Source organism: Mastigoproctus giganteus, chromosome 4, assembly GCF_048544385.1.
Source record: "Mastigoproctus giganteus isolate SK-2022 chromosome 4, ASM4854438v1, whole genome shotgun sequence".
NCBI classification, from domain to species: domain Eukaryota; kingdom Metazoa; phylum Arthropoda; class Arachnida; order Uropygi; family Thelyphonidae; genus Mastigoproctus; species Mastigoproctus giganteus.
Window position 1 is genome coordinate 27,532,162 of NC_143578.1, and position 14,781 is coordinate 27,546,942.

General features: G+C 36.8%; 1 protein-coding gene across 1 annotated transcript; it reads right to left on the bottom strand.

Moving 5' to 3' along the window:
• Nucleotides 1–1,340: 1,340 nt before the first annotated feature.
• LOC150086498 (thyroid hormone receptor beta-like) lies at nt 1,341–14,552 on the bottom strand. Its single transcript, XM_090372182.1, has 2 exons — nt 14,504–14,552; nt 1,341–2,674 (listed from the first exon to the last, which is right to left on the bottom strand). The coding sequence occupies exon 2, from the start codon at nt 2,670–2,672 to the stop codon at nt 1,341–1,343; it is 1,332 nt and encodes a 443-aa protein (XP_090228308.1). The 5' UTR covers nt 2,673–2,674; nt 14,504–14,552.
• Nucleotides 14,553–14,781: the final 229 nt, after the last annotated feature.

The following is a 14,781-nucleotide window of genomic DNA, read 5'->3' on the forward strand; positions in this document are numbered from 1 at the left end:
GTACTTTGACTAGATAAATGTGACCTCGTTTTTTTTTTTGATCAAGCTCAAATTGATTCTTTTCATTTTAATTGATGCAAATATTAAATAAATTCATTTTAAAGATAAATTAATTCTTACATTTGTTCTATAACCTTGAGCAGAAGGAAAGCTTTTAAAAACATTGATCAAAACACAATTTCAAAACTCTCTCTCTCTCGCTCTCTTTCTCTCTCTCTCTCTCTCTCTCTCTCTCTCTCTCTCTCTCTCTCTCTTTCTCTATTCATATTAGCATCTTATAGAACAACATCGCACATATTATGAAAATACAGGTTGCGTATGAAAATGGATAACCGCCCTTCATCTTTCAGTCTTTTTTCTCCAGACTCCCTCGAACTAATGACCTTTAAGAAAATTTCGCTCATACGTTTCAAGTGACATCTACAGTTTCGCCCTACAACATAGCTACATTTTCTAGGGAGAATAAAGAACACCTCCTAGCAGGGGGTTTACGGAATTCTTCGGCAAGTTCCGGGTGGTAAAAAAGGTCATAGGTAAGCTATGGTCGCGATATGTGTGGGTGGGAAAAGAGGCACAAGGAGTAATGTGTTAGAGGCGCGTGACTGTGGTACAACCTCACATCTGTTATTTCCTCGGGTCTAAACTCTCTATCGAAGTACTTTCGTGCTGCTAATTTGTAGCCAAGAACTGGTTTCACAACCAGTTTAATGGGAATATGACACAATCCAAAGCAGTTCATTTGCTACCCATTAATTATGTTACAGCTAAAGGAGTATCTCTGTATAGCGTACAGACAGAAAAAAAAAACGTTGAATCGAATAAAATACAGTTTAAGAGGATAATAATTTCAAAAATTGTTTAAAACTTTAATAAACCTTGTAAGGACAATGAGCTGCTGTTTGATTGAAGAAAAACCACTGAAATGAATAAAAATACTTTATAACAAAATCCACTTAAGACTTTACAAAGAACTGAATGTCATTTTAAATAAATTATTTCTGTTGGAAATATCACAGTCTGTACATTGACGGTCACTCTACTGCTTCGAGTAGGCCAGGTGGTTTCCATGGTAATAAAATAGATATGTTTTCTTTACTGGCTAAATTCTTATTACAAATCACTAAATGTCGCGTGAACCAGCCCAATTCGCGCACACATCAAGATCATTAAAATGAAATCGTAATTTTCCTTGAGAAGTGTATATATTAATAGATTTCTCTACACTTGTACAGGCGCTGTAAATCATTTAAAATTGTGGTAAATATTTATAAGTACTTAGTTCTTCAGAAGAAACATGGTAACAGCATCACTCTCCAAACTTGTAACACCGATGAAACAACTCAATTCTTATAAGCTATTGATCTTTCAGATCCCTCACTTGAACACGATTCATCTCCTACTGAACATGGAGAAGATGGGTATATATCACGGAATACATCGTGCCTAAGTGTCCAAAAACGGAAACTACCAGGCGATGCTGACTGTTCTTCGTATGTTAGGCACAAAGATTGTCTAGATATCGGAATGTTTGGTTCTATATGAAGCGATGAAAGTCTGTGTTGAATTTCTTCAAGTTCCTCTTTAGCTAAACGAAGATGGTAATCAGTATGAGCATCTGCAAGCTCGCGAAGATTTGGTAACATTAAAAGAAGCTTAGGATATAATACAGCGGTATGTTTTTCCCCGTACCTCCACATCATATAATTTTTCATCAAAAGATAATACTTTTCTTGTTCCATGGACACAACATCAACGTCTTCTAAGCCACACCTTTCAGGAGAGAGTAGGACAATGACTAGCAATAACATGGCTGTTGCTTCATCGGGATTTAATTCTTTCATTCCAGAGATGAATTTCATATGTTTCTCAAACAATTCTGGAGACACCAGGTTCTCAACTTCTTGAGTTGTGATAAGCGGCGAATCATTATAGAGAATTTTGTTCCTGTCTGGCCAACAACTATTTCGTTCGTCGTACACATAAGCCCCTCGAATGAAACACAGCTCAAGGACACCCGTCCGTAGAAGAATTTCTTGGTCCTTCTGAGATAACTTCGTGAAAGAATCAAGTTGTTGTGCAAAATAGGCAAACTGTTTAATCACTATAAAGAACATATCAATGATTTCCGTTCTTGATCGTCCATAAGAAGACTGTCTATCGCTCAAATGAAAGTTCCTGTAACTAATATCGTAAGCATTTACCAGTACTTCTATAGAGTGAATATTATCTTCAGAAAGATACTTCCCAAGATCTGCAAAATCTGGCTCGTAGTCCAATATTGCATTTCTTCGGACTCTAGATTCTATCATTTCTTTCTGTTGGCGTTTATCCAAGCGATTCTTTAAAAGTTCCATCCTCTCTTCTTCCGTCATCACCCAGTTTTTCTCCATTCCTATGGACAGACATTTATGAAAACGACAATGTTGACAACACTTCCTAGAATTGATGGTTATTTCGCATTTACCTTGGTAAGCACAATGGAAGTTCCTGTAGGCTTCACTCTGCACCGAGCGTCGAAAGAATGCCTTACAACTGTCGCAGGATATTCCACCAAAGTGATAGCTTTTGGCACGATCTCCACAAACACCGCAGATTTTATAGGGTTTCGGTGATCTACGAGGTACAAAATAATCTGATGATCCTTCCCCACGTCCATATGACGGCAGGCTCATGCCTACAAAAAAAAAAAAAGAAGAAACTCTAAGAGCTACATATATAATTTGAATGTTATAACTATATTATAAGAAGACCATAAAAGATTACAGAATGCAATACTTTCATAAGTTAAATTTCAGCAAAATTCCAATAAAGCCTTTGTTGACTTTTACACTTTTATAACCTAGAATGTGCACATGATACACTGACTGGTCAAAAAAATTAGATACCTTTATTCACTATCTAGTAGGGAGGTATTCTGCCCAAATTACATACCCTGCACATCGTGTCATGGATAACACTAAGTGTCTGAGGGAGTCTTCCTTTCCAACATATCCCAAATATTCTCAAATGGATTCAGATCTGAGAATTAAGAGGCCAGGGTTTTTGTTGAAAATCTTGGGAATGTTCCTTGAACTATTAAGACACACCTTTTTGCAGGATGGATAGTTGCGTTGCTATCTTGAAAGAATCCATCGCAGACCAAGTAAAGATGAAGCATTGCGGGATGAAGTTAGTCCGTTGCGGCGGAAAGATATTCATTGGAGGTAAAGCGACCTTCTCACGCTATGAGCGGATCCAGTCCGAACAGAATATACCCCATACCTTGATACCACCTCCAGTCGCTTTAGCTGAACATGACACAGTCTGAATTCGTGGATTCATGTCGTTCATGCCACACATTTAGCATTAGTAGTGACAAACTTATACATCAACTAAAAAAAAAAAAACACTACCTCTCCATTTTACCTATTCATTCCCTCGAAAAATTTTGTCTAGCTGTTCCTTAATTTTATTTAAGCTAGCAACTTCCACAACGACAGATGGAAGTTTGTTCCAGTAATCAACTACCCGCTGGTTAAAAGCAAACTTCCGCACATCTAGTCTGCAACAGTCCTTCCTCAATTTAATTTGTGCCCCCTCATGTATGTAGTCTGAATAAGAGGAAGAATCCCATCAGCAATGAGCTTCCTCAATCCATTCAAAGCCTTAAACTCCTTAATCAGATCACCTCGCTGGTGTCTAGTCTCCAGATGCTGCAATTTGCAGAACTTAAGCCTTTCTTCGTAAGAGCACCCCTTTGCTCCACTCACCAACCTCATTTGCCTTTTATTTGCGTGTTCCAGCAGCTTATATCCTTCCTGAAATGAGGCCTCCAGACCTGTATGCAGTACTTAAGATATGATCTGACCTTATACAATGGGATAATCACCTCCTTATCCCTGATAGCAAAATTCTTGTATATTATTGACAAAACCCCACTTTTGAAATGGCTGCTTTCAGCATACCAGTGATTTCCTTTGTTTTATCAATTGTGGCTCCTGCTAAACGTGCTCCAGAAACACCTTTCTGAAAATGTCCCCATTCCGGGATGGACTTTAAGTCCCTGGAGAGCGTAGAGTATTTATCTGAAACCACATGACAACTTACATTTTTGCATATCGTGCGTTTAATTTATTGTTGACGCTAGTTGCAAAAGTTTCCAGTTTTTTGGCCAGTGAGTGTAGAACGTAGTGGAATTTGAAAGCCTAATTAATGAACTTTTATTTATTTTCATTTATAAATACAGTAATAAAATTCTTACATTTGCATTTGGCACGTAGACATGACAGAAAACTGTAAACTGTATATGAAAATACAATAAAGCATTTTTATTTATTAATTGCATTTATCAGTAGAGCATTGTAAGCTTTAAGAAACCGATTATGTGAACAAGTAGAGAGTTTTCAATTGCACTTTACAATTTACAGTTTTATTATTGTACCAAAGTGAATCGAAAAGTAAGAACTTGAATATTGCAACTTAAAAACAAATGTGATATTGAAATGAAAGACACTGTAGACATTGCAATTAAGATCTTCATTGTAATTATACTTAAATGGTGAATAATAATAGCATATCAAAAAATATTTTGATTGACTTTGAATATCAGATATTGATAAACTAGATCAATTTTGGTCTCTTCAGTTTGGTTTACCATTGTCAAGGTTTAGAAGCTCCACCCTGACCCAAAAATCTAGGCCTTAAGACGGATTTCGATATTGAAATCCGAAATGTAGCCAATTTTGTTTAGATTTTGGGATTGGTTGAGGTTGCTTGCAGTATTCGAACATTGCAGAAGAGGTGCTTCCAGGTAAGATTTCTATCAGTTGATCAATCAGAAATCTTTCTATATTTCTTTGCCAATAAATATTAGTATTATACTAATAGAATGACGCCAAGAAGCAAAGCTAATCTAAAAGTTAATCTAAATATGTATCCGATTCTGAACCGTTTCGGAGCTATAACAGTTCAAAAGTGGACACTCAGAAGCTTCGATTTTTCAAAGATTTGAAAATTCGGAGAGCAACTAGAACTATGAGGTGTCAGTATACTTGTGGTTGATTTTCCTGTTCGTTGATCAAAAGAATCAGAGTTTTCGGGACTTAAAACCACAATCCTCGCCTGAGACGATTAACTCATTGACCTTGTGAAAAGAACCCATAAAAATTTCCTGCGTCATTGACGAGATTCGAACCCAGGTATTTTCTACCCACAATTGTGTGGAAAATGGTGATAATATCCACTGTGCCACCAGCGAAGGATTTTATCATGCGTCCATCCAAAGTTATCAAAGTTAAATAATTCCCATGTAACCTTATAATTACTAAGGCGTATCCACAATCAATAATTTTTAATTATAATTATCATTGATGTAATTGATTTTTAATTAATTGTATTTGCAACTTGACCAATCAAATGCCATATTACCAATATTAAAGTCTAATTGGCAAACAGAAATTTATTAAATGATGTTAAACAATTCGTCAGTTTGGATGTACTCGGTGGTATGAAGTATTAAACGATTCGAACCTTGTATTTGTATCTATAGAAACAGAAATAAGATTGGTAAGAAAATCAAACTATGTCCGGGCACAAGTTAATAGGTTGCCACACTATCTATAATAGGGTTTAATTTGAGGTTATTTTACGTTGCAAAAAAAACATGTTAAAAAGTTGTAAATTAGGTAAAAAGTAGAAGCAAGTATTTCATTGAAGAGATCTCCGAGACTGGACAAGAACGACATTCCAATTAGTCCATTAAGCAATATTTGAACGTTCCTATAGAATTTTCATTATAGGCGTTGGAAACCTTTATGCATGAGTTGGGAAAGGCTCATTTTAATAAGTAGCAAACTACGAGGGGACGCAGTTCAAAAAGATTTGTATTCACCCAGAATAGTTGTGATAGAAGATTGAAACACACACCATGTACTATGCTTCTTCAACACAGTCACCAGACAAAATGATACATTTTCCCCACCTCTCAATACAGTTCCTCAGGTAAGTTTTGTAGAATCCTCTGACTGTCCTTCAAACCACGATTTGGCAGCAGAAATCACCTCATCATCAGCAGCAGAGTGTTTTCCAGAAGAAAGGACTTCAAGGCAGGAAAGAGGAATAAATCCGAAGATGCAAGGAGGAAATAAGTAGGATGTAGCAATATTTCAAACCCATATTCGTGGGCACAGCTCACTACAGCATGCAAGAAATGCCCAAGGATATTTAGAATAATATTTTGGGCTTAATTGGAATGGTACTTTGTTGTTACAATACACTCCTTTTGAAGGTAATCTGTTAGTAGTACACCATGCTGATGCCAAAAAACTGATGGCATCACCTCACCAGTACTTAGTTGCACCTTTGACTTTTTTAGGGTGGTGATTCTGCAAGCTTTCAATGTTTTGATATTTGTTCACTTTGGGGATCATAATGATAGATCCAAGTTTCATTCGTGGTGACTCATCCAGCCGTGAAATCTCTCTTGCTTTTCCTGACAGACCAACAACATTTCATGTGCGCGCTGTACCCTTTCCTTCTGGTAAGGGGTTAGAAGTCTGGGAACCCATTTGGCTGACGCTTTACTCATATGCAAGCCCTCCTAGGTAGCATAGTTGGTAGAATCGCCGTGCTCCCACATTCCGGATTGAAAAGACCTGAGTTGGAGAAATTTTTATGACTTTTTCACAACGTGGCTGAGTTAGTTGATTTCAGGTGAGGGTAGTATTGTTTTTATCCCAGAAACTGAGAGAAAAAACCATGCTACTGTCACCTGAGTCCACTCAGCAACAGAAAATCGACCCAGCGACTACGGCCATTACAATGTATATGATGATTTACTGTGTATACGGAGCAATATGGCCTTAGTCGCAGATGCTCCTAAAACCCTTGTACAACAACAACAATAACTCATATGCAACTGTTGATGGATGCTGTTCTCTACAGAATTTTTTTTTTCTGACACTTCACTTCATTCAGTGCTGCAAAGAAAAAAATTAATTTTCAGACCAAAACCAAACTTGTGTGGTTGCTGTAGAGATTTCAAGATATCAAACAAAAAAATTCATCATTCTATTACAAACACAATTCTTTTTTTGAACCTCTTGTATGTTGCGAAATATCTAAATCTCATATTGTGAAGTCAATCACCATGAATTTCCCGATATTGCACTTCAAACAAAAAAGCACTGCTCCCAATGTTGTTGTTGATGGGATTCGAAATGGGGCCTTTTCTGCTTGGTTTACGGAGGAAAGTGATTATAATAAGTGTGTTATCTACGAGGGCTATAAATATAAGGCGCTATTTATTCATTTAACCCCATCGTGGGTAGTACAGTTGGTAGGATCGCAATCCACCCCATATCGAGTGGAAAAGACTTGAGTTCAAGTCCCATCGACGACGTGAAGAATTTTTATGGGCCTTCTTAACGACGGAGCCCACCGGGGGTCTCAGTGCTGGCCCATTGTTGTTATCTATATTTATTAATGGTACTGATAAAGGTATATCAGACTTTAGTGGAAATTGAAAAATACCTTGGAGTAATTGTGCAGTCAGATATTAAATTCTCTGAGCAGTGCAGACATGCTGCCAGGACAGCTGATTGGGTTTTGTCAGTGATAACAGAAACGTTTCAAGCAAGGATAAGGAGGTGATTATCCCATTGTACAAGGAAACGGTTAGGCCGTATCTTGTGTTCCATACAGGTCTGAAGGCAGCATTTTAGAAAGGATGTGGAGTTGCTGGAACGATTACAGAGAAGGGCAACGAGATTGGTGAGTTGAACAAAAGTGAACAAAAGGGGACAAAGGTGATCAACGTTCTTGATCCTCCATAGTATATGGAGGATCAAGAACGTTGTGTTGCGGTTAGCACAGCTGTTATGTATCAACATTACTGAAGCGAGGAATTTTTTTGAGCTTTTTGATAACGTGTTTGTGTTAGTCGATCTCAGGCGAGGGTCGCATGGTTATCTCTACCGAAACGTGGGTTTTTCATCCAGCAAATAACAAACCGACCGAAGAATACACGCAGTTACAGAGACAATATCCTGAGGCTTCGTAGCAGAGGCGGGCTGGGTCAAAAATTCTTACCGGGGAAAACAAACATAATGTATTGGTCAGAGTGTAATACTGAACACACTAGTCTCCATCGGCCTCCGGTCTCTGGCCTACCGGGGTTTCCTTGGTAAGTCTTATGGCCAGTTCGCCTCTGCTTCGTAGACTTGGTTGCTTTGATGCTTAACACGTACTCCTATTTTCCACATTAACTGGAAAAGAACTACTTTCGTATCCTATGGAGATAGACACATGCAGGTCTTTTCTAGAGGCAAGCAAGAGAATTTAATACGATCTGCATTAAAACAGTGCAACATAACCTTCTCAAGTTTAAATTGCATTGCTAGCACCACCCTGAAACCGATGATCCATTACTCTGAACGCTGATACTTTTTTCATGTTCATAGCTTTATGTTAGGTTCTGGGTGAGTAAAAAATTTGCGATTCAAAATTTGTCTTCTCCAGAGCATCTCAAACTTATTGCCGTGAATTATCTGAATAAGTTTCGTCCATGGGTAGTTGAAGCTAACAGCTTGTTAATTTTGTCGCTGGTATCACATTTTATTACTTCTGCTGTGATTGGCCCATTTCTATTCTTCCGACCGCTCTCTACCACAATGAATCACCCATCTGGTGTCTTTGAACACCTGGACTATGAATGGTTACTCAGAAAGCATTGGCTTGCGTGCACAATCGCGCTGACTAATGCATGGTTAGACTGCTCTATTTGCATTTGCATCAGACATCCCCAAAAGTGTTCCCTACAAAACATTATTCCCGATGGTGTTCTTATAAAATATGACGTCGAGACTCCAAATGTTGTCAGGACCATCTGTAGGTACGTATAATGTCTAAAAGACGTTGCACATTTCCCAAGGTTTACAGCAACGAACATGATGTTCTTTTGGAGTTGAGCGTTGCCAATTCTTCAGGCACTATCGACCAATGGAAACAGATCCCATGGACAAAATAGCACGTTTATTCAGGTTTCTCTATAGACTTTGGGGTTGGAGAATGCAGTAGAATGTAGTGCATTGTCCCAACAATAAAATTCAGAAGAACTAGTCTTATTTTGTAACTATTTCTCAAGTTATGGTGAACTTGTCTTCCATGCTGTCGTTTGGATCAAAAGTGGTCATAAATTTTTATTCGACAAAAAAAAAAATTTTCTACCATCTTTGATGACCAAATACTTTTCAGACATAAGAGCATATATGTATAATTTTCTACAGCCTTCTATCAAATCTAACCACTTGCATATCGATAAGCAAAACAATAAAATTTATAATGAACTCTACATCGACCACAGCCTTGAATGATTTTCGATATAAAAGAACCATAAACTGGAGCATTAAGTGCATCGGCATAAGGAAGTCGGTAAGCGACTGGGTGTGTTTGGTAATGTGCGATATTTAACATTCTGTAGTACGTATTCGCTAATAATTATGATAATTATCTAAAGCACTTTAATTTAATGTCATGAAAACATTTTGTACGATTATTGGTCTTCATTATGTTCTTAAGATCATACCAACACGATATTACTGATAATCTCTTTTATTGTTTTCAAGGCTCGCAAAGAAACGCAATATTAGTACAATCTTTTATTGAAAATGTTCAAATCAAGTAATGTTAGCCTTAGATAACGACTTGTGGAACGTTAGCTTTAATCAACTTGTTTAACAAGCCCGGATTAGGGTCACTTATCCTTAGCACTTGTTTGTCCATCTTATTTAGCCTCAACACTTGTTGCCGATCGTGCTTAGCTTGTTTCAGCTTAATATGGTGCTTTGGCGGTGTTAGCCTTAATTTACTTGTTTGCCGAAACTGGAGTACGTTAGCCTTCTTTAGCCTCAGCTAACGGATTACAGAGAATTAACTTTCTTGTTTAACCAAGCTGGACAGTGTTACCCTAGTTTTGGAACAAACCTCAATCTGGTGTTGTGGAAGTGGTTAGTTTGAATAAATTTAAGTAAAAATTAAATAAATTGTTAGAGAAGACGTGCAGACGAGGTTTTTTGGGAGGGGGAAGGTTGTATAAGCTCCTTCCATCTTTTGGCATTACTAATATTTTTAATAAAAACTTTAAAAGAGCAGTGACGAACAAAAGCTGAGGTCTAGTCGAGTTTTCATTACTAGTCTTTGTAAACGAACTAATATTGTGTACATATATCAAATAATCGATACAAATACAAATGAGTACGTTGGTGAGAACTGGGAACCTCCTTCGTCAAATTTGAATTGTTTTTGAAAATAAATAGTACCCCTCTGTGTGTGAAGTGCTGTTTAATTGAAATAGCAAAATACCAGTGCTTCGCTTGAATGTTCTGTGGCATTACACAGAAAAGAGATTTTTTGCCATTTCCGATACCACTTTCTCTACTTCAAAGAGCTCGTTCCAGCTCATTCCAGACGTGCCAGGAAGATGCCACAGTGGGATGAATTTGCACTCATGTTCCTGGAACTGGTTCTATACAATTCTGGACTTTTGGCGTGGAGCATTATCTTATTGTAAGAACCCATTCACAGATGTATACAGTGCAGTCATGAAGGGATGCAACTAATCTGAAACAATTTCCAGATAATCTGTGGCGTTCAAATGTTGCTCCACTGATATAAAGAGGAGTAATCTACACCATGAGAAAGGGGGGACACCTAATCTGTAGAATGAGTCCACGGACGCATGCAGTTCTAGTTCGTCTATTCTGTTCTTCCCATCAGCGTAAAACAGAAGGAACTGCAAATGCTCAGACCACGAAAAGTTGTTACAATTCAGTCCAGTATTGATTTTCTTGAGCACACTCTAACCACACCTTCTTGTTTTTTGTTGAGACAAGAGTAGAAAACAGTTTCGTCGTCGGCTGAAAAACATTAGAATGTACAATAAGTTGCGGGTTTTGAAATGCTTCATCGGTTACCACTCTTGTATTGGATTATGTGTGTTGTGTATTGATTGAAGAAGATGGCCGTCTTAACCTTGTCGTAAACTCGCCTTTCAGTTCTGGATTAATTTGGTTGCGGTCGGCGGTCGCGGCAATGTTCTGATGTCATTCTCTTCAAATGATATTCACAATTTTTACTTTATGAAGTGGGGTTGTTGTGTTGTGAGTTGTAGGGACCGATTCCATAAAATTGCCAGAGTGTAGGCACAGATTTGTTAAGAACATCATTTGGGATGCAGCATTCATAGTACAACGTATTGCAACCAGTAAATTTAATCCATTTGAAATTCACGAGAAACAGCCTTGGATCATGCCTCCTCCTCTTTGAAAATTAAATGCACAAATTTTCCTGCAGCAGCTCGCAACTCCAACTCAGATTCTGTAGCACCTAATGGTGAGATGAGGTAACCAGCCGTTTCAAGACGCCTTGGCATATGTCAGTTACAAGGTTGTTACAAGGTTCTTCACTTGAAGAAGTATTTCTCAACAATCGGGTTTGTGAATTTCTAAGAAGGAGTAACAATCTTATGGTAGTTGAAAACACTCCAATTTTACAAAGTCTATAAACTGGAGGTTATGTAGAAGTCTGACTTAAAGTCCTGGCTTTAAAAGGACGGATTAAGTAAATGCCTCACAGAAATTAGAGAATATGGACATTTTCTTCAATGTAAAGTAGGGTTAGAAGTATATCTAGGTGAAATTAGCCAAAACATGAGGTTCATGCTGTAAGTTCGCGATTATGACTCCCTTCAAGACTGATGTTGTATAACATCAGTCTTGAAGGGCTTCCTCACATAATTTTTTTTTTTTTATTCTAATTCTAGATTTTAGATGAAACACATCTGGTGGAAACAGCAGTGTCCAGAGAAATTTAAGTTTAGTATTTCTTTACATCAGCAATTTTTATGAAAGCATTATAAACAATTATGTGGATTTATATGTGAGCGGGGTACTCAAACCTGTTAAATTATCTTGAGGAAAGATATGCCAGTGTTTGGTTGGCATCGCTCTACCTAATTTATTCAAAATAGGCATTGGTAGAATTATAATTCAGCAAGATGGAGGGTCACCTAAATTCTATCGAAGTGTAAAGGATCTTTACTAGAATATATTCGGCAATAATGTCGTTGACTGGGATTTAGATGCATCGAATTGAACCTTCTGCGAGATTTGGGTATGGATCTTCTCTCTTATTTTTATTTTATTATTATTTTTTTAATGAATGTACACTGCTGAAACATTACATTATGAGTGATTTCAATTATGTGGTAGAAAGAGAATGTTGAATATCTGAAAAGGTGGTTAATTGAAAATAATGGAAAGAATTTTATAATAAAATCTAAAGATTGAGTTGCAAATAATCCATTATTTTAATCTATATAGCCCCATTTATAAACACTATTTTTTATGTGTTTATAAGTTTGATATTAAAGGACTGAAAACCAGTCATGCGACGATTTAGACATGGTGATCAGGATGGAGAATCAAAATGAAAACTTGTTTTTTTTTTTTTTTTTTTTCTGTGAAGCAATCTATAATTACTCCGAACTTTCAGAAAAAGGTTTAAAGGAACATTCGATCAAGGAAAACATTTTTCAACTGTTTACAAACAGAACGTCTGTACTAGTTAATAACCTATAACTAGAACTCATCTATATTACATTTGAAAGTTAATTTGCTGCCCTTGTGGGTAGCACAGGTGGTATAATCACTGTTCTTCCCAAACTGGGTGGAAAAGACCATTCGAATCCGGTCAGTGATTTGGAGAATTTTTTAGGCGAGTTTTTCTCAACGTGGCTAAGTTAATCGACTAGAGGCTCACATCTGATGAGTATGGGCTTGGCAAACCCAGGGTCCTGAGCTGGAAATCATCATTCTTTTCTTTCTTGGTGATTTCCTTTCTCTCTCTCTCTCTCTCTCTCTCTCTCTCTCTCTCTCTCTCTCTCTCTCTCTCTCTCTCTCTCTCTCTCTCTCTCAGGGTAACTCGGGATTTTTTTTTTTTTGGCTGGTATAGCATAAGCCTCAGGCTTCCTTTCATCATATGGCTATAATAATGATGATAATGGTCCCAGGCGAAGGGATGGTTTTTCTCTTGAAAACTCGGGTTTTTCATCCAGCAAATCGAACACACGCAGTTATACCTACACAATATAGCCTTAGTTGCTGAAGATACACAAACGATTTTTAGAACGCTTGCAGCATATAAGATAGAAAGAAATTATTACCGTGTCTCAAAAAGGGCATTTGAAACACGAGTCGTATTTCAAATTTATTTCTAGATTCTGAACACAATAATAGTTGGACTTATGTCGCTACATTGAGCTCATGTACCAAAATTTTATTAGAAAAAGAAAAGAAATATTTTCTTCCTGGTGACACCGAAATCTCGTATGCATGCTGTTTAAATTAAGCGGCTAAAGATATCAGGATGTAAATTGTAAATTCCATAATTGCAGATTCGTGGGAAGAAAAACACAAGTTTCATTTCCCTGACAAAACCATATGACGCTCCAACGAAACCATCTTATTCGGTCAGGATGTAAAATAAATGCACATAAGTGGTCCTCCCATGCATAAGAATCAAATCCAGGTCCCATTTCACCCGAAAACACACCAGGATCTCTTACACAATACTTGTATACGAGAAGTAGTCCATGGCAACAATATAATCGATTTCATAACTATCACCCACTTGGAGGGGTATAGTGCAGTGCCATGGTGATGAATCTAACTTTTTGTGGTTAAATATTTTATAAAAATTAATCTGGATGGTTCTTCAATTAAATTTTACTCTTTTGAAATAAATTATAAAGTTCGATGACTGTCTGAACGACCGAAATATCCGATAGTTTGAAAGTGAGAGTTTGGCGTGTTCACATTTTATTCATATATCATTTTAACATCTCAATTATCTTTCTTACAGATTTTCCTAGCTTCAAAGAAAATTTTAATATTTTTATTTTTATAAAAATCAGCCACTTAGTGTTTTCACTAGAGAGGGCGCGCAAACTTCAAATAAAATATAATTGTTTTCCGTTTTGATTACTCCTTTGGGATATTAATATGGTGTTATTTTAATACGTTCATACAGGTTATCCTACACTTTATTAAACTTAAATTTTATTTTCACTTTAATAAAACTTTGTTTCGTTTATGTTAACATAATTTTTAAAGTTTCTTTTAAATGTAGTTAATTTTAATATTTACATTAATGAAACGTCATTTTGATCACGCAGAAGTATTTTTGTCCTTTGCAAACGACATTAAACTTTGTGGAACTTGTCACGTGATCGTTTAAGACTGGATCACAAAGTTCCACACGAAACGATTTCTAAAACTGAAAAATAATAATTTATTAAAATAAAACAAACGTCTCGAGACTTCGAAATCGCGCATAATCATAAGATAAACGCACATGAAATTATTTACGTGCCTTCATAATAAATTCCTTAATTCTATGAGTATTTTATATACATAAAATACTTATTTAAAATACAGAATTTACTTAAGAGGTTGTGATCTAATTTTACCTGAGGAAGTGGTCACGATCCTCAGCCACGCTGCCTGGCCGTCCAAATCACCGAAGCGACACCTGTCAAACATCCACTTTTCTCATCCACACGTGCAAAGAATAAATATTTAGAAAAAAAATAATAAATAAATATCAAATAAAGGTTATCCTACACTTGAATTAGATTTTGGATTCACTAAACAGCACCTTAAGGTCCTTAACAATGCAGGGGAGAGAGTGAAGGAACGTCTTCTAGGACAATTCTACTGACCACGATAAATCTGCAAACAAACTTCT

Excerpts from the sequence above, each read along its gene's own strand:
- LOC150086498 (XM_090372182.1), bottom strand. The coding sequence starts at position 2,672 with ATGAGCCTGCCGTCATATGGACGTGGGGAAGGATCATCAGATTATTTT.